Source organism: Macaca nemestrina, chromosome 18 (genome assembly GCF_043159975.1).
Source record: "Macaca nemestrina isolate mMacNem1 chromosome 18, mMacNem.hap1, whole genome shotgun sequence".
Taxonomy (NCBI): Eukaryota; Metazoa; Chordata; class Mammalia; order Primates; family Cercopithecidae; genus Macaca; species Macaca nemestrina.
In genome coordinates, this window is record NC_092142.1 from 23781046 (window position 1) to 23801169 (window position 20124).

At 45.9% G+C, this 20124-nt stretch overlaps 1 protein-coding gene across 9 annotated transcripts in view; it reads right to left on the bottom strand.

The window, feature by feature from the left end:
- The window catches only part of LOC105485037 (Rho GTPase activating protein 17), a 118447-nt gene extending 98729 nt beyond the window's left edge, over window positions 1-19718 (bottom strand). For 7 of the 9 annotated variants that reach the window (XR_989321.3, XR_989322.3, XM_071084262.1 and 4 more), the window contains exon 1: window positions 19556-19713. Coding sequence is in view for 7 of the 9 variants with exons in the window: in XM_071084262.1 (XP_070940363.1) it covers window positions 19556-19608 (53 nt within the window). In the remaining 2 variants the exon portion in view is untranslated. Of the gene's footprint in view, window positions 1-19555 lie in introns of all 9 variants that reach the window. The other 2 variants (XM_011747219.3, XM_011747212.3) reach the window with 1 other exon arrangement.
- Window positions 19719-20124: the final 406 nt, after the last annotated feature.

Sequence of the window (20124 nt, forward strand, 5' to 3'; positions counted from 1 at the left end):
TCAATCAATCCTCCCACCTCAACTTCTCCAGTATCTGGGACTACAGGTGCAAGCCTCCTACTTCTTAATAAGTACACAAGGGATTTTTTTCTGAATGGCTTTCAGTACAATAGTTTTTAACTTCTAAGACTTAAAAAACATTCCCAACATTTCAGTGAATTTTATTTTTTTTTGGGGGGGGAGGGAAATAAATATGTCTTCAGTCAACCATCTTAACTAAAATGTCTCCCATAACGTCTTAAGTCCCTCTCCACACTGGAGAATCTTCCTACCATCAATCGTTTCAGGAACTTACCAGTGGAGTAACAGTTAAATGTGCTGTGCCATAACATGTTATTATGATAGTTGTATTCCTAAGAATTTACCAACGCTCACATTATAATATCAATTGATCCAATGGCAGGAGGGGGAGTCTTCAGGGGATGGAGCATTCAGGAAAAAATTTCTCCAGCATTGCCAGGCAAATCTAGCATTTCATCATATCTGGACATTGCTCCAACAGGATATTGGTCTTTTCTTATCATCAGAAGCACTCTTAGTAATGAGAATATCTTATGCATGCACGTCTCCTTTGCCACCCACAACTCTGAAAGCAGAATAGAAAAACACCCACTAAAGCATGTTCAGAAGGTGCCCTCCCACTACCCCAAGCACGGTGCTAGCTCCTAGTAGGTGGGTGAAGTGGCTAGGAGCAAGTATGCAGGGAGTCAAAGCCCAGTTCACCACATAAGAGCTGGGTAACTATGGGCAGATTACTTAACATCTCTGTGTCTCCATTTCCTTTCCTATAAAAATGGAGATATTAAGAATATCTAATTTATAGAACTGGAAGGATTGAAAGAGATAATATAAGCAAAGTGTTGATTCCTAGAAAGCTCTAAAAATTCCTGGCGTGGTGGCTCACACCTGTAATCCCAGCACTTTGGAAGGCTGAGGCAGGAGGATTGCTTGAGGCCAGGAGTTGGAGACAAGCCTGGGCAACATAGGGACAACCAAAAAAAAAAAAAATGGTTTTTGTTCTTTGTCTAGAATACGGAGAAATCATGTCACACAAGTTACTCAAGTTCCCTGTGCTTCTGTTTGCCATCTATAAAAGGGATAACACTATACTGACTTCACAGGGTCTGGTAGGTATTAAACAAGTCAATATACAACTTGGACTAGTGCAAGGCGCCCAGTGTACACATCCAGACACATATTCTCTATCATCACTTGGACTGGTGCAAGGCATCCAGTACACACCCAGACACATATTCTCTATCATTAGCACTCGGACTGGTGCAAGGCGCCCCGTACACACCCAGACGCATATTCTCTGTCATTAGCACTTGGACTAGTGCAAGGTGCCCGGTACACACCCAGATGCATATTCTCTATCATTATCACAATTATTTCTCTGGCACATCCCTCTGGCTGCAGTGTGGAATATGTGGGGGAAAGACATGCTGCCGGGTAGGGAAGCCAAGGGGGAGAATCTGAAGAGTCCCAACAATACGAGATCCAAGTGAGACGGAGGAGGGCCCACACCAAACAGTGGGTAGGTAGAGAAGGGCACAGAGAGCCACTGCAAACAAGAAAGGAACAGGACTCGGTGACTTGGGGGTGGACAGGAAGTGAGGGGGAGGCGCTGGGGATGACCACCAGGTTTCTGCCTTGAGGGACTGGCTGGACTACAGGTGTTTTTCCTCACTGAGAGAAACACTGGAGGATATGAAGGTACAATGAGATCAGCTCTGGAAATGCTGGGTGAAGGGACCTGTTGAACACTCAGGTGGAGATATCCAGTTCGCTTTTTTTCTAGATGGTTCTGAAGCACAGAAAAGGCATCTGGACCAGAAACAAAGAGCCTGCTGTGAGGACCAGCAGTAAACACGGATCTGGGGGAGTTCATGCAGAAGCAGACCCTGCAGAGAAGATGGAGGCTGAGGATGGAGGCCCCGGGACACAGTGGAAGGAGAGCCAGGGCAGGAGACAGGAAAGGAGTCCCTAAGGAGGGCAGGGAAGGAGCCAGGAGCGAGGTGCGGGCGAAGCATGGATGAGGGACCGGCTGAGGATGCAAACTGGGCCCTGGGCACAGGGACAGCAGGGACAGGAGAGTGAAAGGAGAGGGCCATGGGAAGCCAAGACGCACAGCATGGATGACAGAGGAAGAGGCAAAGCCCCAGAAGGAAGGGGAGAGCTGAGAGAAGCCTGACCATCATGAGCAGCCAAGAAGAAACACACAGCAGGGGGAGGGAGGCGAAAGGTGCACGGCACAGAGGGGAAGGTGGCAAGGCCGTGCCCAGGACAGTGGCACAGGTGGCAGGGCCTTGGACAGAGGGTGGGGTCCAGGCAGGTGTGTGGTGACGGCAACCATGACCACGGGTCAGCCTGGGCCTCAGACCCTGGGGAAAGGTGGCCATGTCCAGTTTTCTCTGGAAATTAGGAGGTAGGTCATCCAAGGAGAGAGGGTGGGTGTCTGGGGTAGGGTGGAGTAGGTTTCAGAAAAGTGAAAGTCTGGCAAAAGCACTCATGAAAACGAGACAGAAAACGGAGCCAAGCGCTGGACGGCAGCGTTCATTCAGCCCAGCTGAGCTTGGAGGCCATGAAGTGCTGGCAGCCCCACACTGCGTGACTGCAGGATCTTTCTGGGCCACGCCCCGCATCCCGGGTGTGGAAGTGAAGGACCCAAAAAGAGGAACGAATCAGGATGCTATTCCACAGAACAGGTGAAAGAAAAACGCCAGGTAGACAGAGAGTTGGAAGTCAAACAGTCACCCACATGCCTGACCCAGTCAGAGAAGAAGGGGGACCAAGCCAGGGCGGGAGGGACTGCGTGGGAAAGGAGAGACCGTGGGCAGAGGGTGGACAAGGGACCAAGGTGAAGACCTTTGAGGTGCTTCTTAAACCACGGTGGCGAATGTCTTTCTGGACAAGAATGTTAGTGCACATTCCCACCGGCAGCGCAGGACACAGCTCCCATCCGCACTCCCAGGACAGCAACATCTCACTGTCCCCAACTCTGCCAATTTCATGAGTGAAAAGTGGAGCCTGGAAGCTTTGCATTTCTTCAATGACTTTGAATTTTCTAAAATCGCGTCACAGATTTCCTGGTCATTGGTATTTCATCTGAGAAGTTTCTGTCTGTGATATCTGCTCATTACAGTGGAGTTCTTAAAATTATTAGAGAGCGTCATACATTCCGTATATTCACCTCTGTGGTGGTTGCCCTCAGTTTTTTCCAATTAGTTATCCTTATAAATTTAACTTTGATATAATAAAACAGACAGAAGTGTAGTTATTATGTGGTTAAATCTACAGGTGTTTGTTTATTTATCTATTTGTTTATTTATTTTTATTTTTTTAGAGACGGGGTTTCACTCTGTCGCCCAGGCTGGAGCGCAGGGGCACAATCATGACTACTGCAGCCTCCTCCGGCTCCCAGGTTCTAAGGATTCTTCTACCTCAGCCTCCTGAAACAGCTGGGACTACAAGGCTGTGCCACCTCACCCGGCTAATTTTTCCAAAATTCCTTTTATAGACAGGGGCCTCACTACGTTGCTCAGGCTGGGCTCAAATCCTGGCCTCAGATGACCCTCCTGACTCGCCTTCCAAGCAACTGGGATACAGGTGTGAGTCACATGTCCCACCTACAGGCTATCTTTTATTGTTCTTTCTCCACATTTTTATGCCAAAGCATGCAGTACTTTCCACAATAAGCTATATTTTCTTGTATTTATTTTGTGGTTTTACTTTTTACATGAAAGCTTTAACCCATTTGGAATGTATTCTGGCATAGAGCAGTGAGGTGAAGGCTAACCTGGCTATTTTCCCCAGTGCTGACCTGCTGTGTCACACTGTATGTCCTCACTGTCTCACGATGCCTCCCGAGCACACGCCACCTTCTTAAACACAGCAGGGCTTGCTCCTGGTGGTATCGGGAGCCGTTTCTCATGTATGGGAACACAGCAGCGTGGCTGACTGGACCAAGGTCAGAGACACAGCGAGTAAACAGCACAGACAGGATCTCAAGCCCTCAGACTCAGTCCAATACACTTTTTACTACAATGCAACTGCCCTAAAGCAGTTTTAGGTTGATTAAACCCTCATCTAAAAGTTTTGAAAACTGAATTAACTAATCGCCAAGAAAGCCAATTCTTGAGGGAAAGTAATTTGAGGATCACCAAATCCCATGACAGAGAGAACACATTTCTGCTTTTTGGGGGAAAGGCTCTCATTTAGAAAAAGCGTGTATTTTGGACACAGACAGAATGACACACACAGACGCACGAGGTGCACATCTGCAAATAACATTTCTCTAGAGAGCAGCTCGCTCCCTGCATGGGAACCGTAACAAAGCATCGCTCAGACAACTGGCAGGCTTTCTTGAGCTGCCGACCATGTAGATGGCTTTTCTTGAATCCTGGGGTTTTTGTCCATGCGCCTGAGGATGTCTGTGAAGTCCGTAAGATTATATGCAAATCTGTGTGTGTATGATTTTTTTCTGGCAACAGGGGGTTATTAAAACCTCCATCTAAATCTACAGGCAGCAAGATTGCCATTCCTAAAGACTGCCCTGAGATTCAGAGGCTACAATTCAGTCCACGGCCTTGTGACCTGCTAACCACCTCTTCTTCAGAAGTGACATTAGCATACTGCCACATACACCCCATTAAAACTCCTCTTACCATTTCTCAACTTTCTCCTCCAATTCGTTCCTAAATCTAAAGTGCATTGCAACTGTTTTCTCCATATTGTTGGACTACTACAAATTCAGCATTCTGCATTTAAGATCACCTGCCAACCTCATGACACAGAACAGACACAGAATAAAGCTCAAACAGCAGACACACTAAAAGTTGTGTGCTTCAAAAACGAGGGGAAAGTTGCTTGCAAACTTCCATTGGAAACAATTCATATTACAACACTTGTATTTTAGCAGGATTTAAATAGTCCTTATCATGTTCCTGAAATGTCCAATAAAGGTAGAATCATACGCCCTTTACACAATATTCCTATAAACATTTATATAGCTACACACTATTTTGGAGTCTAACCAATTAAATAAGGGATGAAAGAGAAATCATTGAATAGTAAAAGCAGAAATAGAAGCATAACACTGATAATATTATGTACATAAAATAAAAATTATCAGTTGCATAATTTAGTAAATAGGCACTATTCTCAATTTAAAGCAAAAAAACACCTGGGAAGCATATAAAAGATTGTACACACAAAGTCACGTGCAATGCTCATCTTGTAAATATCAATTCTCAAGGTTTAGTTCACAGATTTACTAGGCCATAAAAACCTGGGTTTTATTTATTTTTGTACCCTTAGAGCCTAGCCCATAGCAGGGACCCAATAAACATCACTTGAATAAATGAGTGCCAAATCAATCAAAATCCTAAATAATTTTTTCTAAAAACTAGAGAAGACGAGATGCCAAAACTCGTCTTTATACAAAAGAGAGATACTGAAAAATATTTATTATCATTATTTTTTAATAAGACAGGTCTTTGCTGCCCAGGCTGCAGTACAGTGGCAGGACCATAGCTCACTGCAGCCTTGAACTCCTGGCCTCAAGCGATCCTCCGGCCTCAGCTTTCCAAAGTGCTGGGATTACAGGTGTGAGCCACAAACCCAGCCTGAAAAAGAGTATTTGTAAGAGACCAGCTCTACCTAATTTAAAACATATTACAGATTAACAGTTATTAAAACCATATTGATGCAGGCCAGGTGCAATGGCTCACGCCTGTAATCACAGCACTTTGGGAGACCGAGGCAGGAGGATCACCTGAGGTCAGGAGTTCAAGACCAATCTGGCCAAAGCGAAACCCCGTCTCTACTAAAAATACAAAAACTAGCCTGGCGTGGTGGTGGGCACCTGTAATCCCAGCTACTAGGGAGGCTGAGGCAGGAAAATTGCTTAAATCTGAGAGGCAGAGGTTGCAGGGAACCAAGATCGCACCACTGCACTCTAGCCTGGGTGACAGAGCCAGACTTCATCTAAAAAACAAACAAACAAACAAACAAACAAACCATATTGATACAAACGTATACACACACCCAAAGCCATAAATCAATGGAATAGACTAGAAAGCCCAATAAAAGGTCAAAGAAAATATCACAATTATATGTTTCTAAAAAAGAACCATTGTAAAACAATGAAAAGGTGAAGAATTTCTGTTACCTGTGTAAACAACATCTACATCAACCCTCACCTGAAGCTCCTCACCTCTTCCCTTGCTCTTTTCTTCAGCCCAAACATGCTTTTCAATGTTCTTCCCAGTCACTGCCCAAGGCCGCTGTCTTAGCCCGGCTGTCATCCACTCTCTGAGCCTACTGCAGTAGCTTCCTACCTGGGTTCCCTTTCCCTTCCTCCCCGGTCCTGACTCCATCGGCTGCCAGCTGACTTCCCACAGCACCAACTTTCTCAGCCTTCTGCCTGTAAGAGTTCCCCAAGTTCTACCACAGTCACCCTCAAACCATCATCCTTCCTAAAACTGGAACAGAAGCTTTTCCAACGATGGACTTCACAGATGACAACAGACCCAATCAAAACCGCCCGGCTCTCAAAAGTTGGTGTGCCAGGTCATGGATGGCCACGTATTTTAGTCCTGCTATGCTGGGGTTGTTTGAGGATCATTATGAACCCTGGAAGTACAAAAATACAAAAGTAATGGGAGTATTACATTGGTTCTGGCTGGGCGCAATGGCTCACGCCTGTAATCCCAATACTTTGGGAGGCCAAGGCGGGTGGATCACCTGAGGTCAGGAGTTGGAGACCAGCCTGACCAGTATGGTAAAACCCCATCTCTACTAAAAATACAAAAATTAGCCAGGTGTGGTGGTGGGCAACTGTAATCCCAGCTACTCGGGAGGCTGAGGCAGAAGAATCTCTTGAACCCAGGAGACAGAGGTTGCCGTGAGCCGAGATCACACTACTGCACTCCAGCCTGGGGAACAAAGCGAGTCTCCATCTCAAAAAAAAAAAAAAAAAAAAAAAAAGGCTCTAAGAGGAGACACACAGGTAAAATGGAAATTAGAGAAAATAATAAGTTACACTGTGAGAAATTATACTTGATATTCAACATATAACAAAATTCTCTACCTGGGGCAAAGGTGTACATCAGCTTATACAGGGCAAATAAAACAAGAGTCTGCTGGTTTTAAAGCTTTTTTTTTTTTTTTTTTTTTTTGAGACAGGGTCTCACTCTGTTGCCCAGGCTGGATTGCAGTGGCAGGATCTCAGCTCACTGCAACCTCTGCTTCTCGGGTTCAAGCGATTCTCGTGCCTCAGCCCCCCGAGTAGCTGGGATTACAGGTGTGCACCACAATGCCTGGCTAATTTTTGCATTTTTAGTAGAAACAGGATTTCACCATGTTGCCCGGACTGGCCTCAAATCCCTAGCATCAAATCTGCCTGCCTCAGCCTCCCAAAGTGCTGGGATTATAGCCATGAGCCACCATGCTGGGCCTTAAAGCTTTTTAAAACTTTGAAGAACCAGCTGGGTGCGGTGTCTCACACCTGTAATCCCAGCACTTTGGGAGGCCGAGGAGGGCTGATAGATTGAGGTCAGGAGTTCCAGATCAGCCGGGCCAATAGGGTGAAACCCTGTCTCTACTAAAAATACAAAAATTAGCCGGGCGTGGTAGTGCACACCTGTAATCCCAGCTACTCGGGAGGCTGAGGCAGGAGAATCGCTTGAACCTAGGAGGCAGAGGTTGCAGTGAGCTGAGATTGTGCCATTGCACTCCAGCCTGGCTGACAGAGCAAGAATCCATCTCAAAAAAAAAAAAAAAGCTTTGAAGAATCAACTTACACCTTCTATTGGATGGAAATGCAACCAGGGGCTGTGAATTTAAATACCACAAATACTTAACAAATGGATCCGAAAATAGCATTCACTACCCAAGTGATTTGAAAATAAAAGAGTGGAGAGAGTTGTTCCCCTGCTAAGAATCACATAATGGTTGCCTTTTTCCAAATTTATAAACAAAAAAATATTAAGTTAAAGGATAAACTCTTCAAGTGTTAGGTTTCCCCTAGGACTATCTCTACCCTTGGAATTCTCTATCACTTGTCAGTTATTAAGATCGCTCAAGGCCAGGCACAGTGGCTCACATCTGTAATCCCATCACTTTGGAAGGCCAAGATGGGAGGGTTGTTTGAGGCCAGGAGTTGGAGACCAGCCTGGGCAACATAGCAAGACTCTGCCTCTATGAAAAAACATTTTTAAAAACGATTGCTCACATGCTACATGCCCAGCAGAGTCCTCACTGAACTCCCAGGCACATCTCAGAGACTCCCCTGCTTTGTGCCTGTGCCCACACTCCCTCCATCCAAGCACTCACTGCACCTGGTGAAGCAGAAACACTTCGGTGTATTTCCCCAAAGTACAGCTGGCCATGGTTTCAAATGGCCACTCCAGCTCAGGCATGCGAAAGTATCCAATGACCACGTGATATCCGAGCTGCTTGATTTACACATATTCACACTGACAGGTAACAGCTGATGGGTGCTTTTAATAATTTCTGTACATTTATTTAAGATTTATATTAATTTAAGCACCTGTTTACTCGGTCCATGATTTAAGATTTAAACTCTTTAAGAAGTATAAATTTGGCCCAACCATGTGGAAGATCAACACTGAGTTAACTACAGAAGAAATGCTAATGAAACATTAAAGAAGAGATCAAATTGACTACTAAACCAAAAGCTATCTCTGATAAGGAAGGCATCCAAAAAGAAGAGCTGTGGGAAAGGAGAGGAAGGGAGAAACATCTTAGGATAATCAAAGGGAAGTAGCCAATGCAAATAATCAATAAGCTGTAATTAACATAGAGGAAACACAGTCTCACAAGATGTATGGCTGAAATGAACTGAATATTGTTTGTTTTTGAGACGGAGTCTCATCTGTTGCCCAGACTGGAGTGCAGTGGTGCAATCTTGACTCACTGCAACCTCTGCCTCCAGGGTTCAAGCAATTCTCCTGCCTCAGCCTCCTGACTACCTGGGATTACAGGCATCTGCCACCATGCCCAGCTAATTTTCATATTTTTAGTAGAGATGGGGTTTTACCATATTGGTCAGGCTGGTCTCCAACTCCTGATCTCAGGTGATCCACCCACCTTGGCCTCCCCAAGTGCTGGGATTACAGGCATGAGCTACCGCACCCAACCTGAATACTGTTTTTATATCAAACATGCCTATTATTTTATTTGCTGTAAAGAATAGGCTCTACCTATTTAAAAGACAGTTTCTTATAGAAATCTTAGATGTTTTATAGAATCCGCTTTATCTTCTGAAACTTGTATTAAATCTGTACCTAGTCATTAACGTGCAAGGTTTCATCACTGTATCTGTTAAGGAACTTATCTAAGAACAAGAATGCTAACTTGTTTATATTACAGTACATAAATACATCAAAGAATGGCAATAAGATTTCATTAATCACACCTAAGATCTGCTAGAATAGATAAAACTGGTTACATTCAGATTATCTGTTTGTAGCTCTGGCTCCACATTCAAGTCCCCAGGGATCAATTATATTGTTAACTCCAGTCCCTGTCATTTGACAGGTTAAGAGATATTTGTTGAACTAAATTGGTAACTGAGCAATGAAACTGATGACTAAATGTTAATTCCTTCACAAACAAATGACACATACAGAAAACTCATATAAAGCAATACAAATGTAAGAACACATTCATTTTGACCTTAGTGGAAAAAATTTAAATAAATAACAAATTTTTTAAAGACAATATCTAATGCAACTAAGGTGATGGTGAAATGTGATATTCATCATGTCATGCATAATGACACACATTATTGTGCAACATTACTTGCTGCACTACAAACTAAATGATGGCATTATCATCTTAGTAGACAACTTGGCAATACTGTCATGATATAAATATTAATTTCCTATAAATGTAGTGAGTCTAACCTCTAGAGAATTCATCATGGAAAAAGTAACTTAGGCTGGGCGTGGCGGCTCACACCTGTAATCCCAGCACTTTGGGAGGCCAAGACGGGCGGATCACGAGGTCAGGAGATCAAGACCATGCTGGCTAACAAGGTGAAACCCTGTCTCTATTAAAAATACAAAAAACATCAGCCAGGCACAGTGGCGGGTGCCTGTAGTCCCAGCTACCCAGGAGGCTGAGGCAGGAGAATGGTGTGAACCCAGGAGGCAGAGGTTGCAGTGAGCCGAGATCATGCCACTGCACTCCAGACTGGGTGACAGAGAGGGACTCTGTCTCAAAAAAAAAAAAAAAAAAAGATAATCAAAGGGCAGAATTTCCAGTCCCATCACCTGACTGAGATGATGGAGAAGAAAGAATGGGACTGACAGGTGACTAAGGAGGGTGTGAGGGCATTTAATGCCCTAGGGCAGGGGTCACACGCTTCTTATGAAGTGCCAGAGGATAAATACCATAGGCCTTGCAGGCCATATGGGTCACTATTGCAACTATTCAACCCTGCCACTGTAGTGAGTGGCTGTGTTCCAGTAAACTTTTTCACAAAGCAGGTGGTGGGCTGGATTTACCCTGCAGGCCAAAGTCTGGTGACTCATTCATGGACTAGAAGATAGAGGGAAATGAAGGCAATCTGAGGAAGAAGTTCACGGGTTCAATTTTAGCAGGCCATATCAGCCGAGATGTTCGAGAGAGATGGCAGCATCATTCTAGGAATAAAGAGACCCCAGGGCTGGAGGCATAAAACTGTCACCATGAGATGGCCGGGCGCGGAGGCTCATGCCTGTAATCCCAGCACTTTGGGAGGCCGAGGCAGGCGAATCACGAGGTCAGGAGATCGAGACCATGGTGAAACCCCGTCTCTACTAAAAATATAAAAAATTAGCGCCTGTAGTCCCAGCTACTCGGGAGGCTGAGGCAGGAGAATGGCCTGAACCCGGGAGGTGGAGCTTGCAGTGAGCTGAGATCGCGCCACTGCACTTCAGCCTGGGCGACAGAGCAAGACTCCATCTCAAAAAAAAAAAAAAAAAAATGTCACCTCATGGTAACATGAGGTGACAGTTATGGGGCTAAGATCACCCAGGGGAATGGTCTGAGAAGAAAGGAGACCAAGGACATTTCCCTGTCCCAATGTAACAGTGGACACCCAATGTTACTTCAGATCACTATGGCCCTGGAAAGGAATGAACATTACAATCTAACCTCCTTTAACTTCTACTTTTTAAAAAGAGGGCTCCTATTTTTGAAGTGGGGCTTTCAGTCCCTTTTCCAAGATAAATAAGTTTAAAATTTCAAATTTATAGATGAAAATTTCCTAATGGCTAGAAAATAAGGCAGTTCTAAAGTAAAGTGCATATCAACTTCTTTAGATTTTCAGTATGAAATATTTTATGTGCAAAAAACATATAGCATGTATGTAAAGTGTAATGAATAATAATAAAGCAAATGTACCCATCCACATCTCAAGAAAGTAGTTCATTACGAACGCCACTGATAACTTATTTATTTAGAGACAGGGTCTCACTCCATCATCCAGGCTAGAGCACAGTGGCAGGAACAGTTGACTGCAGCCTCCACCTGCCAGGCTCAAGCAATCCTCCCACCTGAGCCTCCCAAGTAGCTGGGGAGTACACACACATGCTATCATGACTGGCTAAATTTTTTTGTGTGCGTAGAGACAGGTTCTTGCTATGTTGCTCAGGCTGGTCTCAAACTCCTGGTCTCAAGTGATCCTCCCACCTCAGCCTCCCAAAATGCTGAGATTACAAGCACGGGTCACTGTGCCCGGCTCACTGACAACTTTTCATACCACAAGCATGAGTTTCTAAACTATAAATGAAAGCAGGCAGCCCACAGCCAGATAATGCTTGCAGATGTTTTCTTTGGCCAACAGTGGGTTTTTTTCTTTTTAGTTGCCAACATTTAAATATCAAGAAACTTCACATGAAAATCAGCATTCTGGAGCATCATTAAAAATGGAAGATGTGGCTTCACTACTCCCACATTCACCTTGGCAACAAGCGGCTAGAACTGAAGAGCAGCTCTCCCCTTTGAATGAACATGTACTCACCATTTCACTGCAGTCCCCCCATTCCCTACCATCCTATACCCGCCTCCCACTTCACTTATTTATTTTACCCATCCTGGCACTTGGGTTTGTGACCCCTGCTTATATGATTGTGGTTTCCAACCTTTGGGAATACGGGAAATATTATTTACAGTAAAAAAATTTAACAGACTCTCAACAGGTGCATAACTAAAAGTAAGACAAGTCCACAATCCCTATCACCATTTTGTAATCCAAAAAGTTCTAAAAAAAACAAGTCTTTTTTTGTAACTTATTTGGCAACCAAAGTTGACCTGAACTGATATTAAACTATGTATAATCTTTATGCATATCCATTCAGTGGTAATATATGTATATATATTTTTCCATACTACTAATAATGTTTGATTATGGGGTTTCGTCCCAGACCCCAATGGAAGTATTATATGACAACAATATATGTACATTATTACTTTTAGAAAAATCTGAAAAATTCTGAATTCTAACACTCATCTGGCCCAATGATTCCAGATAAGGGACTGTGGGCCTATTACACTTTTAATCCCTACCTTTAAGAAAATACAAACACAGGCCAGGCGTGGGGGCTCACGTCTGTAATCCCAACACTTCGGGAAGCCGAGGTGGGCGGATCATGAGGTCAGGAGATCCAGACCATCCTGGCTAACACGGTGAAACCTCGTGTCTCTACTAAAAATACAAAAAATTAGCCGGGCATGGTGGCAGGCGCCTGTGGTCCCAGCTACTTGGGAGGCTGAGGCAGGAGAATGGTGTGAACCCGGGAGGCGGAGATTGCAGTGAGCTGAGATCGCGCCACTGCACTCCAGCCTGGGCGACAGAGTGAGACTCCGTCTCCAAAGCGACAGAGTGAGATTCCGTCTCCAAAAACAAACAAACAAACAAACACAGCAAACAGATGAGAGTTTAACATTTTTACACGGATTTGTACTTCACCAATAGTTACTACAGCATCTACCTACATGTGAGAAACTGAAATAGAACGATAAAGGTGAAACGTCCTGTGCTCTGACAAAAATGCATGGTACATGTACTGTCTGCAGCACCCTAGACCATAATGTCAGACTTGGAAGGTTTTGCCTCACCCACTCTGCTACAAAGGCAATTCCGTAACAGAGTAACATGCCACTTACACATATAAAAGATGATGCTAAATGAATACATCCTTTTATGGTTCAAATTTATAGATGAAAATTTCCTACTGGTTCATCATTTTTATGGTTTTAGGGTTCATTTTTTTTCCCCCAGTGAAGAATGGATTTTCACTCACCTACAAATACTTCTGGATTTCTTAGCATGTAAACTACATAACAAAGCCATGAAAGATGAGATTGAGAAGCTGCTGCAACAACAGAGGACCTCTTTTCACCGTGCTCTATGCAGAGATTGACGGAATCCACTCAGATTGAAGCAAAGCACACATTACCTGTCCCTTCTCAGAAACATTGTTCAGAGTTCCCCTAGAAAAGGCAGAGTGGGCAGGTGCAGCGGCTCACGCCTGTAATCCCAGCACTTTGGGAGGCCGAGGTGGGTGGATCACCTGAGGTCAGGGATTTGAGACCAGCCTGGCCAACATGGCGAAACCCCATCTCTACTAAAAATACAAAAATTAGTCAGGCGTGGTGGCTCATGCCTGTAATCCCAGCTACTCCGGAGGCTGAGGCAGGAAAATCGCTTGAACCCACGAGGTGGAGGTTATAGTGAGTCGAGATGGCGCCACTGCACTCCAATCTGGGCGGCTGAGTGAGACTCCATCATAAAAAAGAAAAAAAAAAGTAAAAGGAAAGGCAGAGTGAAGATCAGCGGGAGGAAAAGGACATAGTGGAGTGGGTGAGGGATGCAGAATGTTATTACTGGCAACATAAGGATAAGGTTTGTGATCATCAAATACAGGAAGGGCTGACTCAGGGAAGAGAGATGAGATTCATTCAATTCGGCAGCAGGGGACTATTCTGGGATCAGCAGGTAGAGACACACTTTGACTCAGTGTGAGAATTCACATTGCTGGTAGTGGATCCAACGACCTAGAGAGTGATCCATTCTACATACCTCCTAGGAGCGGAGGACTCCTGGAGGTCAACAGATCTCTGTGATCAGAATTTATAGCTGCTGCAGAATCAGAAACCTGGGTTTGGGTCCACGGCTCTGTCTCTTGCGAGCTTGATGACCTCTTTGATCTCTGGCTTCCTCATCATTAAACCAGAAAAAAGTAACATCACCTCAGAGGGTTGCGATGAGAATGCAATAAAATAAATGTATGCAAAGCACCAAGCCCAGCAGCTTCATAAGCACAGAAGATGTTTAATAAATGTTAATAAACACTAGTCCTTCCCTGGGGAAGAGGCAGCCCAGTTCCTGTACTCAAAAGCACTTGGGATCCAGAGTCAGAGGCCCTGGACTGAAGCCATGCCTCAGACATTACTTAGTAGCTGTGCAAACTTAGAAAGTCAGGTTTCCTCCTCTTTTTTTTTTTTCTGAGACAGGGTCTTGCTCTGTCACCCAGACTGGAGTGCAGTGGTGTGATCTCAGCTCACTGCAGCCTCGACTTCCCAGGCTCAGTTGATCCTCTCACCTCAGCCTCCCAAGTAGCTGAGACAGGCACACACCACCACTCCTGGCTAGTTTTCTGTATTTTTTGTAGAGACCGGGTTTCACCATGTTGCTCAGGCTGGTCTGAAATTCCTGGGCTCAAGTGATCCTCCCATCTCGGGTTCTCAAAGTGTCAGGATTACAGGTGTGAGCCACCCCACCCCACCCGGCCAGGTTTCCATCTTTGTAAGAGAGAAGTGATCATTGTCAGGAGACCGAGATCCAAGCCAGTGCTGTTTAGCACAGCACTTTATACACTAAACCACCATAGCAATGTTGATGACTGTTACTATCAGACCCTTTCGAGATTTCAGTAAAGGCTGAGCTGTTTTTCAACAAATCCAAAGAAGTGAAAATGTAATATCAGGGTAAGGTACAGGGGAAAAAAAGAAAAAGAGGGACTGTCAATTTCTGAGTCCTTCTAGACGAGCAGTTGGGTGATCCACAGAAGAATTTTGTTCAGCTGCACATAGTGTCTTTGCAGTTGCATTTGGATTAAATGCCAGCTAGTTAAAATGCAGATTTCAGGAAAACTCCAAAGGTGGCCCACACTGGACCTACATTCCCACGCAGCCCCTTTGGTGGGACACAGTCCTCCAGGTCCCCTGTGGCCCTCACATGGCCCAAGTCACTGATTCATTTCACTGGCCTTGCCCTCTAGGCATTTGGGTTTATAACCCTGGGTTATCAAAAAACAACTATCTGTGAAAGCATTCAGACCTCCAGGGGAAACTTCAGTCACCAAAGAAATAAATACCCAAGGAGATACTCCCTATCACAGCCTCCGTACTATGATCTCCTAGTTGTCTCTCAAATTCCTTTTCTCCTTGACACTTCTGTAACTTCAAGATCTTCATCTCAATGTACTTCTTCCTCTACTCAAGACATCATCTCCCCAAAAACACCAACTGTGATTATCTGCATCTAAGGGTTTTCAAGAAACAAAACCTCTCTCTTTTTAGCAGGACTACAAAAGACACACCATGACCTTTATCTCTTGCCTGATTACCACCCATTACCATCCACTCTCAGTCCATATGGTTTGGGTGCGCTGACTCCAGTCCATTTCTGGGGAAAGGCATGTGACCCAGAAGCATTCAGAGCCAATCCTGGGACTTGGGCCGCAGTGACTGGGAGATGAGTATTCTTTCCCTCTGAGACCTGGAAGATGTGGGAGTCTCCCAGACTCCCTAAAGAGTGGAACCGAGGCCGGGCGCGGTGGCTCATGCCTGTAATCCCAGCACTTTGGGAGGCCAAGCCTGGCCAACATGGCAAGGCCCCGTCTCTACTGAACATACAAAAATCAGCTGGTCATGGTGGCACAGGCCTGTAGTCCCAGCTACTTCAGAGGCTGAGACGGGAGAACTGCTTGAACCTGGGAGGTGGATGTTGCAGTGAGCCACACCACTACACTCCAGCCTAGGTGACAGAGCCAGACTCCATCTCAAAAAAAAAAAAAAAAAAAAGAGTGGAACCCCCAGAAGAAGCCAAATCTGCAGCCACACTACTTTTGAGCCACTTACGAGCCAATCAATTCCTGTCTTTGCTATGAATTGGGTTTTCTTACAACCAAAAGAGACCTAATCAATACAAGAGATATTTGAAATAAGGGTGAAAAGGCAGGCAGAGAAAGGTGCTCAACTTTTCTCCTCTGGGAAGCTTTTGTTACCTTTTGTTACCTCCCTTAACCCAATGACTGCTGGGTTTTGCTCTGTGCATTAGCCATCCCTCTTAAGCACTTATCTCATGTATATAATTATTTTTTGCTTGCCTATCTCTTCCACATATCTCCTGCGCTCCCTCAGGGCAGAAACCATGCCTATTCACCTTCGATTCTTTAATACCTTGGATGACAGCACACAGTGTAGGCTCAACAAGTGTCTGCTGAATGCATGAATCAACAAAAGGCAGGTGGACTGAAAGAACCATCCTACTTCTCTGGGACACTCACACCATGAGACCACCACATAAGCCTTGCCCCTGTGAGTTTCAGGCCATCTTCTCAAATAGACTTATCCACCCACTGTAAACAAATTGCATCATGAGAACTCATTCCTTCCAGGCATTACTAATTCTCCACATGTCCCTCCCCTGGAACCTTACAGTGAAATTACTCAAAGGTCTCCCTTCTGAGGAGAATATCTCACAGCAAGACACCACCTACAATTCCACAAATTGATAAACCAAAACACAATGGGCATGATATTCACATATATAATGTCCTTCTCCACCTAGATCACAGTGGCAAAAACAAAAAACCCCTTTGCTTTCTAGCCTTCATCTTGACCTAAAAACACCCAGAATCCTGATTCTGGGGCCAACGAACCACCTCCTTCCATACAGTAACAATTCCAGGCACTCTCCTACCTCCATTTATCTTCCTTAGTCCTTTCTGATTACTCAAGTAGAAAACACACACACACACACACATATCTAGGAAATCAACAGCAAATAAGCGACAGGTTTCCCAGCAAAAACAGATGTTCTGACTTGGGGTGCATAATTGCCACACCCTTAATAGTTCTGTAATAGCTTCAGCTTCCACTGGCATCTAGCAATAAAGATTTTTAAAGACAGTCAAAGGTCAGGCCCAGAATTATAGCTCCAGCATTAATCACCATCTACTCTATCCACTTCACATTTTCCCATACTTGGGCCCACACCACCAGGGCGATCCAGTAAGAACTCAAATACCGGAATGAACAATGTCTATTGCACCCTGACTATGGGATAGGAACCACAGCAGACCCTGGGAATCAAAGGAGACACAGCAGGGACTCTCAAAGTGTTTAATCTGATGGAGAACACACACCAAAGGCAGTCACAGCACAGAAAAACAAGTGCTACAAAGGATTACCAGAACGTCCCGGAGAGGTATCCAATCTATGCTGAAGCATCATAGAATGCCTTTCAGGGGCAGAGAGACCTTTCCCAGAAGGCTGAAGAATGAGCACGAGGTACCTGGAGAAAAGGTGTGGTGGGAGAGGCTTCCAGGAGTTTCAAGTAGATGCTAGCATAGGAAAGCAAAACCTCCTGTGGAAACTGAAGGTAGGCAAGCATGGCCGGAATTTTAAAATGTGAAGGGGCCAGGCAAGGTGGCTCAGGCTTGTAGTCCCAGAACTTTGGGAAGCTGGGGCAGGCAGATCAGTCGAGGCCAGGAGTTGGAGACCACCCTAGGCAACATGGCAAAACCCCACTCTACAAAAAATACAAAAATTAGCGGCTGTGGTGGTGCCCACCTGTAGTTCCAACTACATGGGTGGCTGAGGTGGGAGGTTCGCTTGAGCCCAAGGAAGTCAAGGCTGCAATGAGCCAAGATCGCACCACTACATCCCAGCCTGAGTGACAAACGGGAGACCTTGTTTCAAAAAAAAAAAAAAAAGTGTGAAGGGAGAGCCTCTAAGATGACCCAGGAGCCAAAGAGACCCCAAATAGCTTGGTAGAATTAAATCTCAGAACTTTGTATAAAAAGAGTGAAAGTCCCTTACCTGTCACGAACAATGTAAAAACAGGCCACACTGACTATCTGACAAACGTTATCTTGGCACTTACTAAATACTAGTTCCACAATGCACCTTGCTCAGAACACTAACAAGGGTACGAAACTCAAAAGAAAGTATCATGTGCTTATAAATTGTTCCTTGAAACATCAGCCGCCATTACCACACGTGTTTACCTTCCTCTCAGCATTATTTCTTTAACTTTCCTGCAAATAACAGAAAAGTAGGTTTGTCTGGGTTTTACGGGCAGGGATCAACCCTGAAAATAAGAGTTAATTCTCACCACAATAACACGGTAGGGAATCGAAAAAATTAAACAAGGAAACTAAGCAAAAAGATGGAGGAAATGAAACAGTAAAAAGCAAATTTAGAAAACTCTAGAGGAAGTAAAAGTATTTTCATACACTCAGAAAAAAGAAGTGTCCCACGTGCTTCAGCCAAACCAAACTCCCGTTAACTGTTAAAAAACGAAAAACAAAAGAGCTGTAAAAAATTCATACTTTCATATCTCTTTGCTGAATAAACACTAAATCGGTACAGTACAGCCAGCTGCCCTGAAAGACCTTGAAATATTAGCCGCAGATAACACGGCACATGACAGTCACCTCCAGAAACTCTCAAAAACCACAAATCATTTCTTGTTCTGACAACCTGATCTACCAACTCTGCCATTTAATAATCAATAACGTTTCTTGTTAAGCACTTCAGCCGTAGCAAAGGAGACTTTTTAAATTGGCGCAAGGTGTCTCCATAATCCTTTTCTGCCAATTCCAAATTTCTAAATGTCAAGAACTGGCAGCAGCAGTCCAGTTCCTAGGAGCCCTGGTTTTGAGACAGCACCACCTCCGAATTCCCTCAAAGGGCGTTCTGAACTCACTGAGCAAATCCCACTGGCTTTCACGTCCCCCTAGCCATTTCTTGCCGCCATGCACTTAACAGGAGAAGGACTTGCAAACAGCGAGAGCACCGGCAAAGCCTGGGAATGCCGCCCCCCACAGCACAGCGCTCGACACAGCGTTAGGGACAGAAGTCACCGTTGTTGAGCCCAGGGCAGCGATCCGGGCTGGCTCGGCCCCCGGGAAGGGAGAAGGACCGGGTCTACTCCCCGAGGGTGATGCTCCCGGGGCAGGGACAATGCGCAGGGGACCCCGCGGGGTGGCGGAGGAGGCGGCGGCCCGCCCCAGTAGGTCTCGGGGGCCTGGCTGCGCTGGGAGACAGGCGGGCCGCCCGGAGCGCGGCGCTCGGGCCTCAGCGCGGCGCAGCCCCCGGGCCCGTGCCCCGCTGGTCTCGGGCGGGGATGCGGCCCAGCTCAGAGCCGCCGGACCGAGGAGGAGCCGTCCCGCCCCCCGCCCTCCGCCCTCCGCCCTCCGCCCTCCGCCCCCAGCCCCGGCGCGACCCCCGTGCGACCCGGCGCACTCGCCTGCCCACGGTCTGGTTCGCCAGCTGCTTCATGCGGTTGAACTGCTTCTTCATGGCGGCGGTGGCGGCGGCGGCCCGCGGGGCTCGGGCCGGGCAGGGCGAGGGACAGCCTGGCAGCTACTACATCGCTTCCCGGCCCAAGCGGCTGCGGCGGCGGCTGCTCCCCCAGCCGGCGGCCCCGCCCTCGCCACGTCACTTCCAGGGGCGCCGCCCGCCCGCCCTCTAAGTCTGGCCGACCCGAGCTGAGCCGAGTAGAGCCGAGTCGAGCGGAGCCGAGGCTAACAGTGCCTTACCTGACACCGGCAAAGAGCTAGAAGGCTCCGGGCGAGGAGACCACTGGGCTTCCTCCGCCTGGCCTCCCCTACCCCAACGTTGCCCGACCACCCTCTCGTTTATTTCAACGTATGAAAATCTGTTTCTGGCAGGGCGCAGTGGTTCAACGTTGTAATCTCAGCACTTTGGGAGGCCGAGGCCGGCAGATCACTTGAGGTCGGGAGTTCGAGAGCAGCCTGGCCAACACGGTGAAACCCTGTCTCTACAAAAAATACAAATTTAGCTGGGTGTAGTGGT